The sequence below is a fragment of the Eucyclogobius newberryi genome, unplaced genomic scaffold, assembly GCF_026437365.1.
Source record: "Eucyclogobius newberryi isolate DKJ021-1_F unplaced genomic scaffold, fEucNew1.0.hap1 SCAF_20, whole genome shotgun sequence".
Taxonomy (NCBI): Eukaryota; Metazoa; Chordata; class Actinopteri; order Gobiiformes; family Gobiidae; genus Eucyclogobius; species Eucyclogobius newberryi.
This window is the reverse complement of record NW_027315835.1, coordinates 2,851,132-2,876,559: the sequence shown is the minus strand read 5'-3', so window position 1 is coordinate 2,876,559 and position 25,428 is coordinate 2,851,132. Positions and strand designations below refer to the sequence as shown.

At 40.6% G+C, this 25,428-nt stretch overlaps 1 protein-coding gene across 2 annotated transcripts in view; it reads right to left on the bottom strand.

Moving 5' to 3' along the window:
• The window catches only part of dock1 (dedicator of cytokinesis 1), a 371,371-nt gene that overhangs the window by 319,486 nt on the left and 26,457 nt on the right, over nucleotides 1-25,428 (bottom strand). For both annotated transcript variants that reach the window (XM_072456209.1, XM_072456210.1), the window contains exons 3-11: nucleotides 24,358-24,398; nucleotides 24,213-24,268; nucleotides 22,714-22,810; nucleotides 17,205-17,353; nucleotides 14,380-14,503; nucleotides 10,883-11,040; nucleotides 10,623-10,704; nucleotides 7,796-7,931; nucleotides 1,436-1,508 (exon numbers count right to left, since the gene is read on the bottom strand). In XM_072456209.1, coding sequence (XP_072312310.1) covers nucleotides 1,436-1,508; nucleotides 7,796-7,931; nucleotides 10,623-10,704; nucleotides 10,883-11,040; nucleotides 14,380-14,503; nucleotides 17,205-17,353; nucleotides 22,714-22,810; nucleotides 24,213-24,268; nucleotides 24,358-24,398 — 916 coding nt within the window. The remainder of the gene's footprint in view (nucleotides 1-1,435; nucleotides 1,509-7,795; nucleotides 7,932-10,622; nucleotides 10,705-10,882; nucleotides 11,041-14,379; nucleotides 14,504-17,204; nucleotides 17,354-22,713; nucleotides 22,811-24,212; nucleotides 24,269-24,357; nucleotides 24,399-25,428) is intronic.

Below are 25,428 nucleotides of genomic sequence, written 5' to 3'. Positions count from 1 at the left end.
CGGACAATACGGTAATGTACAATTAGCGTTTTGAAGCGACTGCACGAGCTGACGTAGCCGCATCATTACAGATGGAAAAGGAGCTCTGTTTGAGAAGCTCTTCTCGTGAAAACATAATGAGCAGTAATTGCATTAGCCAATCCACGAGCGGCTCTTTTGTTGGGCCGTTCTTTATCCAATTTCGCTGATTTATACTCGGAGACGAGAGTCGTTAAGAGAGGTGATCTGTCGGCTTAAACCGCCCGATTCCGAGGCGTTTCCAATTATGCGGGAAATAGCGCCAAGTAAAAAAAGGTTACTCTGCCTCGGCACGCTCCGGTCTACGGAACGGCGCCGCTTAATGAGATTGTCTTAATTTAGCGGATTGGGAATAGCCGGGGCCGCCGCCGTCTTTAAACCACTGCTAATCAGGTGTCAAGGACTCGGAAACTTAAGCGAAAAAGGAAAGAAGATACGGCTGAAAAGAACATGCTTAAAAATATAATAATGGACACTGATGTACGATTTTAAAAAGTTGCCTCAAATGTTCGGCATTCAACTTCTCCGTAACCTTTCCATTACAGGCCTGGGGTCTTAACAAAAAAGTTGCGTAGGTGAGTTTTTGCTAAGCCTGTGATCTAGGAAGAGATAATCTGGTGTGGAAATGAGCCAAAAACGGTCAAAAAATGAAATTTTTAACAAGATTTTCAGTTTAAAATATGAGGCAGAAGGTGATCCGAGCTAAAAGAGACCAGAAGTTGTGTTTACGTGCGTACATTTTTGATAAGAAATCCAGGTGGAGCTTTATAAATGAGACTCCGCTCATATCAATGCATGTACCGTATTTTCCGGACTATAAGTGGCACCAGCCAAAAAATGCATAATAGAGAAGAAAAAAACATATATAAGTGGCACTGGAGTATAAAATGCAGTTGCAAGTGTGAAAATAACAAATAATATCACATATAAGTCGCTCTGGAGTATAAGTATTATAAGTATAAATATAAGTGTAAGTTGCACCCTGGCCAAAACGATGAAAAAAAAGGTGCAACTTATAGTCCGGTAAATACGGTAATTCAGATATAAATAAATCGATATAAAATGTAATGTTATGCCAACTTCCTGCATGCTAAAATACCTAAAATTGTGACTTTGTTTGCGTGTTTTTTTCCACAATTTATACATGCATCTTGGGTAGATTAGTTTCCAAAATGTTTCCCAGTAATTAATAATTCACCTTAATAAAAGTTCAACTCACTTTCTTTGCGCTTGTCTTTTGTGATCCGTGTTTCTTCATTAACATTTCAAATGCATTTTACGATTATTGTTTACAGTGTATACAATGTGCGGCTCTTTGTGGGAATTAGGGTTGTAAATAATAAATGCTATTATAATACGCAGTCATGTGATTTTATAACTACAGTGTTGTTTCTGTGCCTCTGAGCAATGCACTTACGGTTGAAATGGAATAAAGTGCTGCTTGTCTTCGTCGTCCATTTTTCCGGTGATTATGTCAGTTACGTCCATTACTAAAAAAAAGAAACAATAACATATTAATAAATCAGTTGACATTTCGCATCGCTTTTTTATACATACCGTATTTTCTGGAGTATAAGTCGCACCAGTCAAAAAATGCATAAGAGAAAAAAAAAAAACATAATTTTTTTTTTATATAATATAAAAAACTGCTAAATATGATAAAATATTGTCGAAATTAAATATGTGCTAATAAAAATCAATAATTAAAAAAAAAATAATAGAATGCGAAGTTCCTACCCCAGAAGAATGAGTCCCTAAAGTTACACAGTGCACCTTTAAATATACTGCAGTCCTTTGTATGTTTAAAGTTACACAGTGCACCTTTAAATATACTGCAGTCCTTTGTAGGCTTAAAGTTACACAGTGCACCTTTAAATATACTGCAGTCCTTTGTAGGCTTAAAGTTACACAGTGCACCTTTAAATATACTGCAGTCCTTTGTATGTTTAAAGTTACACAGTGCACCTTTAAATATACTGCAGTCCTTTGTAGGCTTAAGGTTACACAGTGCACCTTTAAATATACTGCAGTCCTTTGTAGGCTTAAAGTTACACAGTGCACCTTTAAATATACTGCAGTCCTTTGTATGTTTAAAGTTACACAGTGCACCTTTAAATATACTGCAGTCCTTTGTAGGCTTAAGGTTACACAGTGCACCTTTAAATATACTGCAGTCCTTTGTAGGCTTAAGGTTACACAGTGCACCTTTAAATATACTGCAGTCCTTTGTAGGCTTAAAGTTACACAGTGCACCTTTAAATATACTGCAGTCCTTTGTATGTTTAAAGTTACACAGTGCACCTTTAAATATACTGCAGTCCTTTGTATGTTTAAAGTTACACAGTGCACCTTTAAATATACTGCAGTCCTTTGTAGGCTTAAGGTTACACAGTGCACCTTTAAATATACTGCAGTCCTTTGTAGGCTTAAAGTTACACAGTGCACCTTTAAATATACTGCAGTCCTTTGTATGTTTAAAGTTACACAGTGCACCTTTAAATATACTGCAGTCCTTTGTATGTTTAAAGTTACACAGTGCACCTTTAAATATACTGCAGTCCTTTGTATGTTTAAAGTTACACAGTGCACCTTTAAATATACTGCAGTCCTTTGTAGGCTTAAAGTTACACAGTGCACCTTTAAATATACTGCAGTCCTTTGTATGTTTAAAGTTACACAGTGCACCTTTAAATATACTGCAGTCCTTTGTAGGCTTAAAGTTACACAGTGCACCTTTAAATATACTGCAGTCCTTTGTATGTTTAAAGTTACACAGTGCACCTTTAAATATACTGCAGTCCTTTGTAGGCTTAAAGTTACACAGTGCACCTTTAAATATATACTGTATTTTCCGGAGTATAAGTTGCACCTGCCAAAAAATGCATAATAGAGAAGAAGTTGCACTGGAGAATGAAATGCTGTTGCAAGTGTGAAAATAACAAATAATATCACATATAAGTCGCTCCGGATACTTTAAGTATAAATATAAGTATGAGTCGCACCCCGGCCAAAACTATGACAAAAGGTGTGACTTATTGTCCGGAAAATACGGTAAATAATATAATTTTAAAGAGTTAAAATGATGTGAATAAACTGGGACTGTGCCGAGGTGTTTTATGAAGAGCATGAATGGTTGAGCATCTTGTACATATTAAATAAGGTGTTGAAGTGTAAATGATGAAATGTACCAGTGCGTCTGACAAGTCAACGCAAGCGGTTATTTCACAGCTTTTTAATTGGCTTTTGAATAAATCAAGTAAGACCCAGGAACTGAGTGTTCGGAAAGTGCTATACACGTCTGATACATGATTATGATTTATTTTATTTACAGTGTGACATTTATATAAATATATTGTCTCTATTGATATTATTTCCCCTTGTGTCAAATATGTCATAGAAAACTGTACAGTAAAAATAAAATACATAAAATACATAAAATAAATAAAATAAATAAAATAAATAAAATAAATAAAATAAATAAAATAAATAAAATAAATAAAATAAATAAAATAAATAAAAATATCTGAGAGTTTTCAAACACTACTATTTGAGAAATATATTTGACAGTGTAGCCTGGTGTAGTACTAAAAACTAAAACTATTTTTGGTTTAAGCCAATAGAACACAAAATAACTTATTTTATAAACATCCTAGTCTTTACTAGTTTTGCTAAAGCTCAAATGAGGATCTAGGTTTGACTAGTTTTAATGCATGAAAATACCAGCTTTTGTGCATTATTGAAGTTTTGTATTTCCCATTACGTTTATTATAAATCTGATAATTACTGTTACTCCTACTAGAGCAGTAGTTTCCACCAAATACAGCAAATCTCCCACTTTGTAGCATCATGTTGTCATTTCAGATTGTTTACACGGGCGAGTGTTATCTACAAAGATCTCAAACGCCTCAAACACATGTCTTGATCCCACTGCCACATCGCCGCGACTCCTGTTCCAAATAACAAGATGAAATCCTGCGCTTTGGGGCCCGAGCACACCGTCTGCACCGATTCCCGACGCGTCACATCAAAAACACGCCGCGTTTTTTAAAAAAAAAGAAATCTGTGACGAGAGAAACGAGCAGCTCTTTCAAACCGTGCTCACACTCCTCTCTGAGTCAAACGGAGCAGATTTGGTGATAGTGGCTTCTGCAGATACGCTGGGATAATTAAGCTTTGCCTAAATTAGTGGAAGAAAAAGAGTGCGACTGCAAGTGTCTGTTGGGGGCAAAACGCCAAAGTAATTGCACGGAATGTCAGGTAAAGGGCCGGGAATAGATAAACCCGGGTAATTTCTTTTCTTTACTTTAGTATCCATTTGTTCTGGCGCTTAGTATTTATTCATCCAGACACTTGGCACAAACGAAACTGTAAAAAGGAGAGCGCTGGTGATTTATCAAGTCTGGGGCAGAGGATCAAGTTTAACGTTATCTATAACTTTGGGAGAAAAGTAGCGCTGGACAATTGAAGTAGTAAGATGTTGTGAGTGTAACTGGTTAAAATGCCTTGAATGTGTTCACTCTGTGAGGAAGCTACTGTGGGGGCGACTCACTGAGGCGAGGCTGCTAATCGCTCTGATCGCCGCCGGTAACGGCCGTATGCACCGGTCAGAGCGGGGTTTGAACCTCCAGCTTTTTTAGTGTCTTTAAAAATAGGTGCGCACCCTTGCACCCTTATACCCTTATACCGTCCTAATATCCTAATATCATAATATCCTTACACCCTAACACCCTAACACCCTTACACCCTTACATCCTAACACCCTAACACCCTTACATCCTTACACCCTTACACCCTTACATCCTAACACCCTAACACCCTTACATCCTTACACCCTTACACCCTTACATCCTAACACCCTAACACCCTTACATCCTTACACCCTTACACCCTTACATCCTTACACCCTTACACCCTTACACCCTTACATCCTAACACCCTAACACCCTTACATCCTTACACCCTTACATCCTTACACCCTTACACCCTTACATCCTTACACCCTTACACCCTTACATCCTTACACCCTTACACCCTTACACCCTTACATCCTAACACCCTAACACCCTTACATCCTTACACCCTTACATCCTTACACCCTTACACCCTTACATCCTAACACCCTAACACCCTTACATCCTTACACCCTTACACCCTTACACCCTTACATCCTAACACCCTAACACCCTTACATCCTTACACCCTAACACCCTTACATCCTTACACCCTTACACCCTTACACCCTTACACCCTTACACCCTTACATCCTAACACCCTAACACCCTTACATCCTTACACCCTTACACCCTAACACCCTTACATCCTAACACCCTTACACCCTAACACCCTAACACCCTTACATCCTAACACCCTTACATCCTAACACCCTTACACCCTAACACCCTTACACCCTTACATCCTAACACCCTAACACCCTTACATCCTTACACCCTTACACCCTTACACCCTAACACCCTTACATCCTAACACCCTAACACCCTAACACCCTTACATCCTTACACCCTTACACCCTTACATCCTAACACCCTAACACCCTTACATCCTTACACCCTTACACCCTTACATCCTAACACCCTAACACCCTTACATCCTTACACCCTAACACCCTTACATCCTAACACCCTTACACCCTAACACCCTAACACCCTAACACCCTTACATCCTAACACCCTTACACCCTAACACCCTTACACCCTTACATCCTAACACCCTAACACCCTAACACCCTTACATCCTTACACCCTTACACCCTTACATCCTAACACCCTTACATCCTAACACCCTTACACCCTAACACCCTTACACCCTAACACCCTTACACCCTTACATCCTTACACCCTAACACCCTAACACCCTTACACCCTTACATCCTAACACCCTTACACCCTTACACCCTTATACCGTCCTAATATCCTAATATCATAATATCCTTACACCCTAACACCCTAACACCCTTACACCCTAACACCCTTACATCCTTACACCCTAACACCCTTACACCCTTACATCCTAACACCCTAACACCCTTACACCCTAACACCCTTACATCCTAACACCCTTACATCCTAACACCCTTACACCCTAACACCCTTACATCCTAACACCCTTACATCCTAACACCCTAACACCCTTACACCCTAACACCCTTACACCCTAACACCCTTACATCCTAACACCCTTACACCCTTACATCCTAACACCCTTACACCCTAACACCCTTACACCCTTACATCCTAACACCCTTACACCCTTACACCCTTACACCCTAACACCCTTACATCCTAACACCCTTACACCCTAACACCCTAACACCCTTACACCCTTACACCCTAACACCCTAACACCCTTACACCCTTACATCCTAACACCCTAACACCCTTACACCCTTACACCCTAACACCCTAACACCCTTACATCCTAACACCCTTACATCCTAACACCCTTACATCCTAACACCCTTACACCCTAACACCCTAACACCCTTACACCCTTACACCCTAACACCCTTACATCCTAACACCCTTACACCCTTACATCCTAACACCCTTACACCCTAACACCCTTACACCCTAACACCCTTACACCCTTACATCCTAACACCCTTACACCCTTACACCCTAACACCCTTACACCCTAACACCCTAACACCCTAACACCCTTACACCCTTACATCCTAACACCCTTACACCCTAACACCCTTACACCCTAACACCCTTACACCCTTACATCCTAACACCCTTACACCCTTACACCCTAACACCCTTACACCCTAACACCCTAACACCCTTACATCCTAACACCCTTACACCCTAACACCCTTACACCCTAACACCCTTACACCCTTACATCCTAACACCCTTACACCCTTACACCCTAACACCCTTACATCCTAACACCCTTACATCCTAACACCCTAACACCCTTACACCCTTACATCCTAACACCCTTACATCCTAACACCCTTACACCCTAACACCCTTACACCCTAACACCCTAACACCCTTACACCCTTACACCCTAACACCCTTACATCCTAACACCCTTACACCCTAACACCCTAACACCCTTACATCCTAACACCCTTACATCCTAACACCCTTACATCCCTATAAACTTACACCCCTACATCCTAACACCCTCACAGCCTTGCACATTCACACAGGCATGGTGACGTGACAAGTCTTGCTTAAGGACACCACCGCAGTGTGAACTCACTGGGGCCCCGTCGTTTTCTCTGAGGTGTGAGGTTGAAACGCTGCAGTACACGCACTTGTCCAGCAAACAGCGCTGTGCTCCCAAATGACACACCGCAGAAGTAATCTGGCATCTCGTTTACAACTGGAAACAACTTCTAGACCATCATGTGCTTTTCCGGGGTAATGCTGTATCTGTGCATGGTTTTCTGACAGTTTCTCGACGGTGGAGTCGGCCGAAAATGCCGGAAGAAGTCGCTCATTACAAGCATGGATTCAGTGAACACGCAGCTTGTTGTGGTGTAAAAAGAGGCCTACGCTATATGAAAACATGGCAGATTTGTGAAAACCTGTAGGTCGTGTCAACAGCCTCTTGGAGTTGCCGAAGTAGATGTTTGTAGCGGTCTAAACTACACGGCTCACAGGCTTTATAGATGCAGAACGAGACCAAAAGGATCATTTGTGCTCTACATAGGACGTTATCTTTACTTCCAGAATATATTAGGGTCCACACCAAGAATTCTACGTGTTAGAATACATTGAGGAGTTGCAGGATAGTCATTTACCTGCCACGCCAAAGGGCCTCCTCAGCCCCGACGTCAGCTTCTTGGTGTTGTTGTCCCGCAGCTCCATACGCCCCACTCGCACGATCTGGCACACGAAACTGATTTTCTCCCTCTTTAGATCTTCACTGCCCAAGTCCTGCAAAGACAAGGAAAACAGTATGTGTTTCAATAGTAGTAGTAGGAAAGTAAGTGTTATATGAACGCCAAATGCCGGGTTAGCACTATAGACAATATAAACCCTTCAATTTACTGTTCGCAGAAACAGAAATGTAAAGTTATGCAAAAAAAAACGTGCATTTCAGATCTAATACTTGTTCATCTAGTTGTGCTCGTAACACAGTTTGATACATTCTCTTTACAATCAACATTTCACATAGAAACGGCAACACGCACCGAGCAGCACTGTAAATATCGCGGACAAAAAATCTATACGTTATTAGCAACTTTCGCCGGGTGTATTTCAGCGGACAGGAAGCCATTTCCGCTCGCATTCCTTAACTATTGGGATTTTGGATTTGTCTTTCTAAGCTGTGCGAGGGAGAAGCCCATTTTGTGCCAACATCGTCTACATTCATCAGGGAATCTGTATAAATGTGTCGCTATTTGTATTTCGTGCATGTTTTTTGTCCATCGTGGTGGACACCTATAGCCATGCATTATGTTCTCTGCCAATAGCGCTTCTGGAAACGTTCTGGTGCCGCACAAGCCCCGCCCACCCCTTCCCAACCGTGCCGGAGAATATACTCTATGTGGGCCTGGTATACAGGTAGGTACGTAGACAAGCAAGTGATGGGAAAAAAAGTTCTTTGTAAGAGTTAATAGCCTTCGTTTGGCCGTTTTCCACAGAAACCCAAGAAAATAGTGACCAACAGTGAATGAATCCACAAAAACTGGTGAGCATGTTCATTTAATAAAAATGTTGCAGCGTTCGGAACTCTTTCTGAACATAAATAGCCGCGCGGTGGCGTGCGATTACAGCTACAGAAAGGTTCCCCATGTCCGCACGCTCGCTTTTACGGCCGCCGTGGCGATCGGTCGTCATTTGCGTCGCCATCGATCAGTTCTCTCTGTGCTCTGTGATGGGTTTTCGGTCAAAATCTCAAGGCATCCTATTCGTTCGCGGCTCCGTGGCGTTTGCCCAACAAGTTGGCGAGAAAACGGTGCAAATTTTGTTTTAAAAAAAACGAGAACGGCGACAAAGCGAAAAAAAACGATATGTTCTACGCATGTGTTGAATTCGTCAATGGAGATCTTTTGTTTTTGCCAACGAAAGCTCACCAGCTTCAACCCGAAACATACTAAACCGTCACAAATACCCGACTTAAACATCCGTCTTCCAGGTTATTGAAAACGCCCTTCATACTCTTCATAGACCCACTTAAACAGTCAAACCGCCGTAGCTTTTAAAGGCGAAAACTATACAGAGAGCAAGCCGGCCAGTACAAACAGCTCTCCTGCGCCGCTCGCATTAGCATCCACAGATGTATTTCCTGTGGGCATTCTCGCCCCGTGCGCGGCAGAGCGGTCCCCTTCAGCGAGCGAGCGGTGACCCCTGCTGCCCTTGGGGTTTTCATTAGACAGAGGCGACCGGCTCGGTAAACACGATCAGCTGAGAGACGGGGCTGACGACCGGAGCGTCTGCAAACACTCCCGTCTCGTGAATCCCAAACGCGCCAGAGCAAACAGTAAGGTCAGGGGGGGGTTCTCAAACTGTGGTGCATGAGTCTGGACCAGGTTTAGCTCCGGATTAGACTGTTTACTCAGATGTACGTAGCGTTGTGTTGTCGGTTGTGATGCTAAGGAGTCGGCACAATAACAGTTTCAATACCATTATAATAAAGCTGTTCTTTTTTTAGATACTGTTTTCCTCTTTTCCCACACATTGGACACTTTACTCCAGAGACTAAGGCGCAACAGGGGGGCATGGCCAGCCTGGACGACCCGCCCCTTCAAGCTGACCACGCCTCAGGAAGTAACAAAAGATGGCTCGCAGTTAAGCAAATGAAACAGGTCAAGAAGGTAAGAGTATCTCCTAATCAATTGTCTTTTAAACACAGTGTATGTGTGGTACTATGAGCTTTGTATTTGAAGGGAATACCAAATATTAACTTTACTTAATTGTTTTAAAACTGTACTTTGATATAATAGGGGAATACCAACTACGCCCGTGTAAATCGCCTCACATTCGATAAGGACATTTTAGGTAAGCGCTTTGTTTATCTGTATTAGTATTGTACATGGCAGGGATTAAACATTTCATTCATTCTAACTCTTTTTGATTCTTGCCCTTTCTTTCATAAACGAGCGCGCCAACATATTCAAATATATTTAAACTCCTTTACTATAAATCATCATTATTCTCTCTCTACTGCAGATTTAACTGAGCTCAAAATGTATTTATTTGCAGAAAACCTATAATATAAACAATGCATTTCAGGAACTGATTCAAATTCGATTAAAAATTATTGATTTTTTAATTATTGATTTTTTTTGTAATTATATTTTTCTTCATGAGCATCAATACTTTTCAACACCACAGTTACTATCGTTGAATACATAGTTTGGTCTGCCCATCACTTCTGTCATTCCTATAGGACACAAACAGCTCAACCTTCTTTCAAATGATAAAAAAAAACATTGACATTTTACATCACGTTAAAGTTGCGATAAAGAACACATTACACTCTCCATTTCATTCGAACGCGTTTACGTCATATTCCAGGACAAAGATGAAACGGGCGCTCGATTTCACCGCCGTTACGCCCTGGTTTTCTGACATCGTGGCATAAAAACCCGAACAATAAAGGAGAAAAAACCTGCAACTCACCGTAAAAACAGAGCGGAGGTTGTGGAGCTGGTCAATGTCTTTGACCAAACCAGAGCTGGACCATTTCACCAGGTAGTTCTCACTGCAAGAGCGAGAAACGAGAAATAATAATGATACGAGAAACTTTATAACAAATGTCACCAACGCAACAATTTACAACAATATCCTGCAAATCCACACGACGAGTCACATGCCAATAGTGTCATCTAAAGACAGAAGGAGCGTAACGTTGTGCTCAGACTCTTGATTGGTGGATTTACCTGATAAACTTGGACTCCACGGGGTCGTACAAGGACATGAGCACCTCGGCCTCCTCCCCGATCTTACACACCACGTTCTTCAGCGTCACGAAGAGCGCGAACGAAGGCGTCGACGCAAATTTTGCCTGTCTGCTCAGGTCCATATTCTGCTTCTGAGACTGCGCGGAGGAGAGGGAAAAGGGAGGGTTAACGGTCAAATGCAGTCGACCATTTGGACAATAACGATACAGTAAAAATAAATTAATACAAATAAGTGTTTAAATCAACTAAACGTGAATTAAATATATAAATATTCATATATAAATCAAATTATGAAATCATTAATTAATCATAAAATTATAAATTAATGACATGAAAAATAACATTATGAATAACATTTGAAAATTGACTCATTTATTAATTAAACATAATATTCAGGTCATTATATAATCTAAAATAATACATAATAATCAAGCAAAAACAATCAAGCAAAAATAAGTATGAATGAAATCAACTCAATCTATACTCTTAAAAGCTTTTATATTCTTATGTATAATTATTCATTCAGAAAATGTGATTTAGTAAAGCTGGCCACAAACTTGAGGAAATGTAATGTTAGTATTTTACTGCTCTGTCATGGTGTCAATAATCATGAATAATAATAACCGTTAAATTGTGAGGTTTCTTCTTATTAAAGGCGGTATGGACGATTTTTCGTCGATTTGAAAACGCAGGTGGAAGTGCACATGCCACTCCCCCGTGCGCATGCCACTCCCCCGTGCACATGCCACTCCCCCGTGTGGACCGATACAACACACACGTGTGTTTGTTTATTAGCTCAACGGAGCGCATCGCATCCCTCGTCACCCGTAGATTTCTGTCCACTTCTGCGTCAGCTCGAACTGTCTTTCTCCGTCTTCATTTTGCCCCGTACACTGAGGGAACTATATTATGATAGATCCATGCGCTTAGACACGCGGAAACGTGGGGACGAGCCTGACGCGGCTGCAGGTGAGCGATAGGTGCGTTTTATGATTGATACGTGGCAGGACAAATGATTTATCCACGCCACGAGGAAATATGATACAAAAATTGCTGAAAAAAATCGTCCATACCACCTTTAATCGCAATGACAATATTTTGAAATAAAATTGTCGTTAGATTGATTTATACGTTTGGTAAAAAATATCCGTCTTTTTGTCAACCATTTAGAACAAATCAGTGCAGCTCACTTTGTCATTTAAATTCTATTCAGTGGTCATTTAATAATTATAAATATAAATATATTTTAACAAATATTAAAAAAAATATTCAAAACAAATTACATTTTTTTTTTAAATTAAAACAAAAAATATTTAAATAAATATAAATTTAAAAAATTAAAAAAAACAGTGGTCGTTTTAAATGTTTTCCTTTTACATTGTGCTTTTGGAACATATTCTCAAACTAAATAAAATACTAAACTAAATTTAAAACAAACAAGGACATGCTTTTACTGACAGGGGTTTGGCTCTAAACGTCTCGCTTGAAAAGGCCAAAGCTGAACATTGATTTGATTGATTAGAAATGACTGAACGCTTACTCGCAGAGCCTTAATTGGACTCGACTCATCCAAGGGCAAACGCAGCCAAAGTGAAGCCGCAAAAACCACGAGGACGACGTCGTCAGCCGGGCATTTCGAGCTCTAAACCTACAACCACCTCGACACTAAAAGAGCAGACCTCCGTTTACACCCGAGCGTTTCAGTGACTGTAAAAACTTGCTCTTAAGTGTCCGAGTTCAAGTTTTTTTTTCCCAGCTCGACTTCAGGAAAATGCAGCGTAATAGAAATCAGATCAGCACAAAAAGGCAAAGGTTATTGTTAATATCCGTACCGGTGACATTTTACTCAACCGCAAACTGATATTTAACAATCCCTATAAAAAAAAATACAAAAAATAACCTGTTCTTCTTACCTTCCTGTATTGAAATAAAACACCACCTTTACATCCGCGGCACCTCGGGAACGCCAGCGCCTGACTTGGCAATTCACCGGGCGCCCTTTGAAAACGCAGCGGGCCAGAAAACATGAATATTTATCAGAGTGACCGGGACCCTTCTTATTGGTCATGCATATGCAGTAAAGAGCCGAGGATGGTGGAAAGGTCAGAGAAGATGAGACCATGTGACCGCGGGCCACTTGCCTCCTGCTCCTCTGCGACGCGGGGCCTGACGGACGCAAACCGGCATCAAAAAAACAATCCTCGACACAAAATGGAAAATGGCGGTTTTCTCCAGGTCGGGCTGTGCGTGTCATCGGATTTTTATCGAGAATGAGTCGTTTCTAAATTGTCGATGATCAGCTTTGGTCTTTGAGGTTTAAAAGTGTGATTTTGGAGCGTAGTTCGGACTTTAGAGGAGGTCATGCAAATTTTTTGTGTTAAAGTGTTGTTTTTGTGAAGTAACTTTAATAGTGGACGTTATTTTCCTTTGTTTTTAATAGAGATGTGGATTTTTTTTCACGACTGATACGGATAACAATTGTTTTTTAAAAGCCAATTTTGATCATTTTTCCACTAATGACATAATGAACTACTATGAACGCAACAAATAAAATTAAAAAATACCTAAAGCAAGGTCAGTGTAGTCACTTTATTGCAATGCCTTCTTCCCTCTAAAATATTCAAATAGTCAGTTTTTTTGGGGGGTAATAAATCTGCCTATGCTGGAGTTATAAGGTTAAAAGTTTTTTTTTTTTTTTTTAAGTGTAGATTTGTTGCTAATTAACAATCAACTGATATTTTGGTCCATCTAGTTTTTAATAAGTCAAAAACAAATTGGACACAAATGGTCAAAATACGCTTAGCACTAAGGCTACAAAAATAAGACGTATCCATGTGTTTTTTTGTACAAAACCTGCTGAACCTGCTGTTTGCACCGCTCTAAATATATTCTGTGATTCTTGTACTAACTCACTACTTACTATTAGTCATATTTAAAGTAATAACGCTCTTGGATGTGTTTAAACGCGTGTACTATAAACAGAATGTAATACTTCTCAATAAATTATGTCTTTAAGCTTTTGTGAATCAAAGAAAAAAAATTAACTCAAGTCCAAAAAAATTACTAGAAAATGATTAAGTCAAAAAGCCCAAAAAAAAGTAACCAGCCAAGAAGTAGGCAAAATTGGCTATTAATAATTTGTTTACATGGGCAGTAAGACATTTTTTAATATATATTTTTCATTTCTTTCATATTTTCAATTTTTCTTTATCATGTTTATTTTTTTTCCAATTCTTCCATTTTTTTCTTCATTTTTGATTTTTTTTTAGTAAGCTTTGGTCATTAAAAAAGTGTGTGGTTATTTTCTCCAGGTAAACCCTTTGACATTTTAATACATTTCTAACCGACTTGAATTGCACTGAAAATGACGGACTTGAATTGCACTGAAAATGACGGAATTGCACTAAATTGCACTAAAAATGCCGGAATTGCCCTGAATTGCACAAAAACGAGGGTCGTGTCCATCAGGGCGTCACCTTCTCCTCTTGGATGCGTCTGGAGGCGGCTTCGTGAGCCCTGAACAGGCTGATGGTGCTGGTGAGATCCGGATCCAATATGTTTCCATCTTTGTCTCGGACGACCAAGTCCAGGCCCAGATTTCTGCCAAGGAACGAACAAAGTAATTTTCTACACATTCACTCTCTGTTCGCGTGCAAAACATCTCAATTACAGCTGCACCAAATGAGAAAATAACACAATAGTCAACAATTAAGTGTCATTTCAGTTTAGGGACTATATATTTTGCAATTGAATCGATATCGCAATTTGAGTTGGCGCAATTATCATAACACAAAGGCAATAATAATTTACATGGCAGAAAGTTTTTGTCCCTTACAGCAGCTAATAACATGATAACGGCAAATTTTCATGTTTGGGATAATAATTTAATCACCATTAATAACATTAGCAGCAAGACGTTATTACCGTATTTTCCGGACTATAAGTCGCACCTTTTTTCATAGTTTTGGCCGGGGTACGACTTATACTTATACTCTGGAGTGACTTATATGTGATATTATTTGTTATTTTCACACTTGCAACTGCATTTCATACTCCAGTGCGACTTATATATGTGTTTTTCTTCTCTATTATGCATTTTTTGGCTGGTGCCCCTTATAGTCTGGAAAATACGGTATGTTATTTGTATGGCTTACCCACACTGACATTATTGACCAGTTATTACATTATGGCTACATTTTAAATTAGCCACAATTATTACGTCATTGCCCGTTATTACTTTATCTGTAGTTTGGATGATTAATAATATTTCTCTCCAATGCTCCAATTATTCTTTTCACAATGAGTCTTCAAACTGACTGATCACAACAGAAAAAGCTCTACTTTTTGTATTTTAACGCGGGAACAAAAACAATACATTTAATAATAATAATCAGGCGTAGCTTATAACTGTGTATATTTCTTTCATATTCAGGGGTTCGAATACTTCCTCATCCACAGTTTTTTGTTGGTTCAAAGTGCAGTCAGCGTTGAAGAAAGTGGGAGGTACTCGGATACAAAGTCTGACAATCATTTCTTTGCTCGCCCGGCAACGAATTGACAGTTTCATCACGACAGAAAATATGCCAAAAGAGTCCATCATTTTGCCCAAACTAAATGATGACCTGTCATTGGACGCTGGATGACGGCACCGCCCCCGTTTTTCACCCTAACCCTAGTTTTATTTAACTATGAGCAGCACTTTGGAAGCAACGTTTGTTTGTAAAATGTGCCATACATGGGTTTTGTTAAGCAATTCAGACCGTTACCGCAGCGATGAACAATTTAAAACAAAATATTTTATCTTCTGGATGAGCAAAAGTCCTCAAAATGTGGAAGCTGAAAACTGTGAATATTGATAATAATGATAATAATAATAAATCATCATAATAATAAATACCTAATTATAAATAATACCAAATAGATCATACGTCATAAGGCGCTGGTACAGCTGGCAGCCCGGTGTAAACGCTCTCTCTTCTTTCTCACACTTATTGTGCTTTATCTCCTATATTTTGTAAATATAATTAGTATATTTTTTCTATTTTACTGTACGATAGGGACACGCGCTGGAATAGTTTTTTAATTCAACTGTTTTTGACTTTTTTCGGCTGGATTTGAGCGTTTTTCGTTGCGTTCGTTGTGTTGTTGTGACGTGAGCTAGCTCCGAGCGAGCCCACCAGCCCCCCCCGCGCCCTCCGGCCGCGCTAAAGTACGGCGTGTCGTCGGTACACGTTTATATACACGTTTATATACACGTTTATATGAAAGAGGAACTTCACGAACGATCGGGACACGCACTGGAATCGCTTTAAATTAACTTGTTTTGACTTTATTCGGCTGGATTGAGTGTTTTCGTCGTGTCGTTGCGATGTGTCTTGGCTCTGAGTCCCCCGGCTCCGGCCCCGCCCCCCGGCTCCGGCCCCGCCCCCCGGCTCCGGCCCCGCCCCCCGGCTCCGGCCCCGCCCCCCGGCCGGCGCCGTACCGCGTTTCCACAAAGGAGGAACTGATGAAACTGCGGAGAACTGTCGTCTTACCCGGAGATCGTCACGTTATCCCGGCGCAATACTGACCTAACCTAATACTGATGTGCAATTCTGTCATATGTGTAATTACTGTGAAATTCATGTGCAATCTATGTGCTGTCGTGACACATATTCATGTGCAATTACTGTCGTGATCACATGCAATGGTATTTATGTATTTATTTATTTGTCTATGGGAGTTTTTATTTATTTATAGGAGATCTTCTACTGAAAGTGTTTTTCAGACTTCCTATAAGTGATCTGTTCTTCTGTATCTACCTGCGTTGCAACAATGAAATTTCCCCATGTGGGACAATAAAGGAATATCTTATCTTATATTTATTATTTTAATGATGTATCCGGCATAATATTTTTTAATTATGCTGGATACATAATTAAAAAATATAAATAATAATATTAATATAGATCATAATAATAAATAAATATGATAAATAATTAAAAATAAATCCTAAAACTACATAATACAAAATAAATAGTAAACATAGATAATAATAAAAAATATATGATACAAAATAATAAATATGAATAATAATAACAAAAAGTATTAATACAAATAATAAAATAAAATAATAATAAGTTGAATGCAAAATTGCGCATGTAAAGCAAAAGCATCTCCATGAAGATAAAGTGACACTTTAAAAGTACTTTTATATGCAATGTGCACCGTGTTTTGACTATTGTGAAAATATCTGCCTCGTGCCGTCATGTTTCCACAGCGCTGTAAAAGCGTCATGTGACGTCGTTGCCGGGCGGCTCACTTGTTGCCGTAGTCGATCTTGGAGGTGACTTTCTGCTTGAGTTCGGTGAGTTCGTCCTGGGGCAGCGTGCCGGACAGGATCTGGGAGCGCCACTCGATCAGGTTGTAGATCATGTCCCGGACCGTGTTGAACATCTCCCGCCTGTCGCCCTGGCGCACGGGAGAGACCGGAGTGAGGGTGACAGGGTGACAAGGAGATAAGGAAACGAGATGAGCGGTCAACATATTGTTGTAACATAGCGTCGTGGCAGCCTGAAGGCAAAAAGATCTACACGATCACGTCAAGGGCAGGAATATGTGTAAACAAGGAAAAAAACTGATATTAAAGGCAGATAATTAAGCAACACTATATAATAACCTGCAAAAACAGAAAAGTACTTAAATTCAGAATATTTAGGGCCTTTTACTAGTTAATTAGTTAGGCAAGGCAAGGCAAGGCAAGTTTATTTGTAGAGCACATTTCATACACAAGGCAATTCAAAGTGCTTCACAGCAGGAAAAATGCATTCAAATCACAAAGAAATTACAGAAATACAATAAAATTAACTAAATTAAAAATTATCAATCCAACTGATTTTCTAAACTAATAAAATCACAAACAAAAGAGAAGAGTGCAAAGAAAAAATCCTTTCAGTCATATGCGCAGCTAAACAAAACTGTTTTTAGCTTAGATTTGAACATTGTCAGAGCAGAAGCCTGTCTCACATCTTCAGGAAGACTGTTCCAGATTTTAGCTGCATAAAACTGAAACGCAGATTCCCCATGTTTTGTCCTGACTCTGGCACCAGCAGGAGGCCGGTCCCTGAGGTCCTCAGAGTCCGAGATGGTTCATATGGCACTAACATATCCAAGATGTACTTTGGTGCTAGGCCATGGAGAGACTTGTACACAAGCAGAGCTGCTTTAAAGTCTATTCTCTGAGCCACAGGAGCCAGTGCAGAGACCTGAGAACAGGACTAATGTGATCATACTTCCTGGTTCTGGTCAGGACCCGAGCAGCAGCGTTCTGGATGTACTGCAGCTGTTTTACAGCTCGTTTGGAGAGACCAGTGAGCAGGCCGTTACAGTAGTCTAATCTACTGGAGACAAACGCGTGGATAAGTCTCTCTAAATCTGGTTTTGACACTATATTTTTGATTTTGGCAATGTTTTTTAGATGGTAAAAAGCTGCTGATGTTATTGATTTGACGTGGCTATTAAAGTTCAAGTCTGAGTCCATTATTACCCCCAGATTTCTAATTTGGTTTGTAGGTTTTAGAGCGAGACTCTGGAGGTGACTGCTAACACTTTCTCTTTGTTTCTGTGGGCCAAAAACGATTATTTCAGTCTTGTCTGAGTTCAGCTGGAGAAAGTTGTTTTGCATCCACAAACTGATCTGTTGGATGCAGTGACAGAGTGAATCTACTGGTCCATAGTCACCTGCCGATAGTGAAACATAGATCTGAGTGTCGTCTGCATAATTGTGATAGGACACATTTTCACTGCGTATCAACTGACCCAACGGCAGCATGTAGAGGTTGAACAGAAGGGGACCCAGGACTGACCCTTGGGGCACTCCACAGGTCAGGGTCATGTGGTCTGAGACACAGCTACCAATTTCAACAAAGTACTTCCTGTCTTCCAGATAGGACCTTAACCAGTTTAGGGCAGTGCCAGTGATGCCCACCCAGTCCTCTAGTCTCTGTAAGAGGATCCCATGATCGACAGTGTCAAAAGCAGCACTCAGATCTAACAGAATTAAGACTGAGGCTTTGCCCGTGTCAGTGTTCAGGCGGATGTCATTTGTCACCTTGACAAGAGCAGTCTCAGTGCTGTGATGAGGTCTAAAACCTGACTGAAAAACATCAAATGAGTTGTTTATTAAGAGGAAATCTGTGAGCTGTTGGTAAACAACCTTTTCAAGGACTTTGCCCCAAAATGGCAGATTAGAGATGGGCCGGTAATGACTCAGTACTGCGGCATCAAGACTGCTCTTCTTTAGGAGAGGCTTTATGACCGCAGTTTTCAAAGACATTGGGAATGTTCCAGATTGAAGCGACATGTTAACTATGTGAGTGAATGGTGCTAACAAACTGTTCAGCACAGACTTTAGAAATCTGGTGGGTAACACATCAAGGCAGCATGTAGATGAACTCAGACTGGTGATGATCTCATGGACAGTTTTGTCAGTTACTGGTGCAAAGTGAGTTAGCTCTAAGTGTCTTGGTGGTTTTAGGGTAATTTTTTGCATTGTGGGATTTATAGCATTTTTAATGCCCTGAACTTTGTCATTAAAGAATAATGCAAACTCATTACACTTGGATGTGGAAATGAGTTCTAACGGCAGCTGAGCTGGAGGGTTTGTTAATCTGTTTACTGTGGCAAACAGGACACGCGAGTTGTTACTGCAGCTTCCAATTATTTCAGAAAAATATCTTTCCCTAGTTCTACATAAGATTAGGTTGTACATGTTCAGCTTTTCTTTGTAAATCTCTTTTTGAACCTGGAGCTTTGACTTACGCCATTTCCGTTCGGCCCTGCGGCACTCCCTTTTCTGTGCCCTGACCCAATCATCATTTCTCCACGGCGCCTTCTGCTTATTTTTAACCATTTTAGCCTTTATAGGGGCGATGGTGTCTAGAACATTCAAAACACTAGATGTAACAGAGTTCAACAAATCATTTACATTAGAACATGAGACATTTTCAAAGTTTATCATTTCCATAAACAGTGCACCTGTGCCATCACTTATGTGTCTCCTCTGAACAACTGCAGGACCAACCGGAGGTTTGGGAGAAACAGACAGGTCAAAGAAGACACAGAAATGATCAGACAGAGCAACATCGATCACATTAACATTTGAAATATTTACCCCCTTTGTAATTATGAGATCTAGAGTGTGTCCTTTGCTGTGGGTGGGGCCTCTCACATGCTGAGTAAGACTGAAGGTTTCAAGGACAGCATCAAGCTCTTTAGCGTTTCTGTCACAAATATTATCAACATGCACATTGAAATCACCTGTAATGACCAAACCATCAAAGTCTGTGCATATGACTGAAAGCATCTCAGTAAAATCATCAATAAAACTTTGGCAGTGCTGGGGAGGCTTGTATAAAACAATGAAGAGAATGGATGGAGACCGTTTTAGCTCCATTTTAAAGGATACATACTCAAATGATGAAAACACCCCAAAAGACAACCTGCGGGTAATTATTTCATTTCTAAAGACAGCACAGACTCCACCCCCTTTTTTGTTTTCTCGTGTTTCAGATTCAAACTTAAAGTTGGGTGGAGCAGATTCTATCAGAACTACATTTCCTGTGTTTTTGTCAAGCCATGTTTCAGTTAAAAACATAAAATCAAGATTATAAGAAGAAATAAAATTATTAATTAAGAGAGATTTGTTACATAAGGATCTGACATTTAGCACAGCAAGTTTCAGACTAGTTTCAGTGAGACTGGGCTTTATCTTTTCACAGGGAATATGAATCACATTTCTCAGATTGGGCCTGACTCGCATTTTGTTTTTCCATCTCTGTGATGATGTGACTACAGAAATAGCACTAGGGGGGGCTCTTTTTACATAGGGCCCCGGGTTTGTTTGATTTTTAATGTGACAATAAGTCCCGGCAACGCTGAGACCCAGTGCATCCTAGCTATGGGAGATACCAGGTGAGAGGCGAGGGGGGATGGGTGGTGGGGCTTTTGTTGGTGTAGTCGGCATAGCCCTTGCTATATTGGGCGTGAGTGGAGCCATCTTAATGCCTGATTTGATCAGACTTTCAAAATGGCTGGGAAGGCCCATGGGTGAGAGTGGAGATGAGAAGGAGAATGATGAATCTTTAGTGGGAGTAGATGTTGCAGGGGGAACCCAGGGCTGGTGTGAAGGCAGGGGCGATGACAGGGATGTTGTTGGGCTTGTCACAGATGGGTCCAAGGCCTTTGAAGATTGTTCCTTTGCTGGAGGCGGTGGAGGTGAATGCGGAGCAGCTGGAGCTGAATCCTTTGCTGGTGGTGGTGGAGCAGCTGCTGATGAATCCTTTGGTGGAGGCTGAGGTTGTGGTGCTTTTGATGTTGAAACATTGGCTCGGTCTCTGGCTGATGGAGCAGGAATTCTTCTCTCATTCCTCTCTTCTCTAACTATCTGCTCAGGACCCTGTCCAGGCCCAGTCCAATGCCTCAGAGCGTGGAGCAGGTTCTCTGTCAGCACCCTCACTCCACCTCTGCATAGGTGGGGGCCATTTCTCTTAAACAGGTCCTCTCGTTTCCAGAATAGATAGAAGTTCTCAATATAGTGTAGTCCTCTCGGGGAACACTCTTTGGACAGCCATGTGTTCAGCTGAAGAAGCCGGCTAAACTTGTTTATCCTCCTGTCGATGTTTGGAAGAGGTCCACTTATGAATGTTTTGATTTCCATTTTATCAAGCACGTCGAATAACTTCAAGAAGTCTTTTTTCAAAACTTCAGTCTGTTCCCGCCGCATGTCCACTGCACCCACGTGCACAATCAGCTGTTTAGCTCCTCCATGCTTAGCCATAATATTTGGAAGGAGTGACGTTATCTCAGAAACAGTGGCGCTTGGAAAAGAATGTGTGTTTATCTTTTCATGCGTCACGTGACTTATCGCGCCGTCCCCTACTAACGTGACCTTGGCTCCTGGCACAGATCCTCCTCGCTGTATTTTGGCCACGTCATCTTTCCTTTTTTCATTTAATTCCATCTCTGAAAGTGGTAAAAATCTGTTGGTGAGCTGTATTTTAGGTGACTTCGCGTTATCTTTGTATCGTTTAGGCTTTGCTCCAAGTTTGTTCCAAGAAACAGCCTGGTCTTTCTGGTTTTTAGACAGTTTTGGAAACGACACAGAGTCACTGCGGTTTAGTTTGAAAGTAGCAGTTTTTCTTGTAAAAAGTGTGCTCTTCTTACCGTCGGTTGACACAGGAATGGTATCGTGAAGAACTTTTTCAGATTCCAAAACAAATATCCGTGTTTTCAGCTCATTAATTTCTTGTTGATATTTCCGACAGCGTTCACAGTCTTTCTCCCTTCTTCTCCCGGACATGTCGCTGGCGTCAGATATGTCGTTAAAACTGGAAAAATGTTCTTAAAATCCTTGGTTTACTTGAAAAAGTCTAAAGCAAAAATGTTTGGAAGACAAAAACTGATTAAAAAGCAAAATAAATAAGGAAAGCAGCGATAGCAAGCGGAGCGAGCAAAAAAGCGTGTGCACTCTTCGGAAGCAGGATATATATCATCATATATAGTTAGTTAAGCAGTTTTGGTCCCGTCTTGGTCCCGTCTCGGTCCCGTCTCGGTCCCGTCTCGGTCCCCGTCTCGGTCCCCGTCTCGGTCCCGTCTCGGTCCCCGTCTCGGTCCCCGTCTCGGTCCCGTTTTAGTCCCGTTTTTTCAAGTAGTTGCGTTTTTTCCAAGTAGTTTTAACTCATGTAGGTGTTAGATGTAGATGTTTTTGTGGCGTAAACTTTGAGGTGGTGTTTTATTTTCCTCAGACAGATTAAGTCTTAAGCCGGACTCACCACGTAAAGATCCCTCCATATGGAAGCCCACTCCCGCAGCGTCGTGGTCACCTCCTGGACCAAAGGTATCTCTGTCGGGATGATCGTCTCCTTTTGCCTGCAAGGACACGGATTAGAAATGATTCAGCAAAGTCATGAAGTTGTTATGGATTCTGGATGTTAAGGACTTTTACAATATCGGTCTAAATGTTGATGTTTTGCCAAGGAAAAGTGGTATTTCAAGTTTTTCTAATAAGTACTTTGCATAGTTGTTTAATACATGTATCATAGTTTTAAGTCAGTCAAAATTGCTGAGAAAAAATGACAAGAAATCGCATTCATCAACAAAATCCCATCCAAATTAAAAATGTACTTTTTTCAGTCCAGACATAGGGAGAACTTTGATAGTACCGGCAGTCTAAACCGTCACAACCCGTGACGGGTAGTCCCGCTTTAGTCCCGCTTTAGTCCCGCTTTAGTCCCGCTTTAGACCCGCTTTAGACCCGCTTTAGACCCGCTTTAGACCCGCTTTAGTCCCGCTTTAGTCCCGCTTTAGACCCGCTTTAGTCCCGCTTTAGTCCCGCTTTAGTCCCGCTTTAGACCCGATTTAGACCCGCTTTAGTTCCGCTTTAGTCCCGCTTTAGTCCCGCTTTAGACCCGCTTTAGACCCGCTTTAGACCCGCTTTAGTCCCGCTTTAGTCCCGCTTTTGTCCCGCTTTTGTCCCGCTTTTGTCCCGCTTTTGTCCCGCTTTAGACCCGCTTTAGACCCGCTTTAGTTCCGCTTTAGTCCCGCTTTAGTCCCGCTTTAGACCCGCTTTAGACCCGCTTTAGTCCTGCTTTAGACCCGATTTAGACCCGATTTAGACCCGCTTTAGTCCCGCTTTAGACCCGCTTTAGTCCCGCTTTAGTCCCGCTTTAGTACCCCTTTAGTCCCGCTTTAGACCCGCTTTAGTCCCGCTTTAGTCCTGCTTTAGTCCCGCTTTAGTCCCGCTTTAGACCCGCTTTAGTCCCGCTTTAGTCCCGCTTTAGACCCGATTTAGACCCGATTTAGACCCGCTTTAGTCCCGCTTTAGACCCGCTTTAGTCCCGCTTTAGTCCCGCTTTAGTACCCCTTTAGTCCCGCTTTAGACCCGCTTTAGTCCCGCTTTAGTCCCGCTTTAGACCCGCTTTAGTACCCCTTTAGTACTACTTTAGTACTGCTTTAGTCCCGCTTTAGACCCGCTTTAGACCCGATTTAGACCTGCTTTAGTCCCGCTTTAGTCCCGCTTTAGTCCCGCTTTAGTCCCGCTTTAGACCCGCTTTAGACCCGATTTAGTCCTGCTTTAGTACTACTTCAGTACTGCTTTAGTACTGCTTTAGTCCTGCTTTAGATCTAGACTGGTCCTAGTCTGGTCCTACTTTAGTCCTGGTTTAATCCCATTTTAGTCCTGGTTTAATCCTGGACGCCCACGCCTGGACAAACTCAGTTCATGGGAGCGTCGGGGGAAAAGCTCATTCCAAACAGGAAGTAGATTCCTCACCCGCTGCCCTCGACCGTGGCCTCCTTTAGGTGGACGTAACAGGCAGGAAATATGCCCTGGACAGAGACGAGACAAAGAGGACAAAGTGTCAGAACGAGGACTTATATTCAGAGGTTCAGCAGAGTCAGGGCTGAGGACGCCTCACCTTCTTAGACTTCCTCCTCAGACGGTGTCCTCTGTACCAATCTGAAACACAAACACAGACAAACGTCAACTAAACAGAGACACTAGCTCAGCGCGGAGTAAGTAAGAAAAGAGAAGAGTTTAGTAGTAGTTTGCATAGAGAAGAAAATGTAAAGTTATTTATTATTACATTAGTCATTGGGATGAACAAAATGTAAAATTAATCCATTTTCATCATAGTGAATGGTGAAAATATGTTTATCTTCATTAATCTAACAAGTGACATGTTTGTTGTTATTATGTATTATTCAATTATGTTTTTTTGTATTATTATTATTATTATTTATTATTTATATATATATATATATTTTTTTTTATTATTATTATAATGTTTTATTATCTGACAAAATGCTTACTTTTGACTAATTTAATAATTAATAAATTTAAAATTTTAATAAACTAATTTAATAAACTGGTATTGTTGCTAATATTGTCTTAATGATGTTTCAGATACAGCATGTCATCACTTTTTAGTGAGTATTTTATTCATTGATGCTTTATTTTATCTATAAATCCTGCACCAGACGCAATCAACAACGAACAGAAATTCACAGAACGTTATAAAACCTCGCGATGTCAGGATTATACGGTGAATCGATAATCGTGATTATTCGGGTCACAATATAATCGTAAGAATCAAAAAATAATAACTGTGATAATTTTAGAAATAAAATTAAGAAAAATAATAATAATAATAATAGTAATAAAATAAAGTTGTTGTTTTTTTTTCAATATGTAGCCCAAAATTAGACCTAAATGTAAAGAACTTCATTTTATCTGCCTGTTTTTGTCACATTTATCTCAATGTCTCAATAATCATGAATAATCGTTAAATCGCAATGTTTTTTCTCACAATAATCGTAACACTAAAATGTTATATCGTGACACCCCTACTGGGCACAACACGTATTACAATTTTCTTGAAGCGTCACTACAAATTCAAGTAGAATATGAAATAAACGCAATGTAATAAAAGGAAGTTTTTTATGCCCCAATACTTTTACTATGTTATAAAAGTGAGATTTTAATTAAG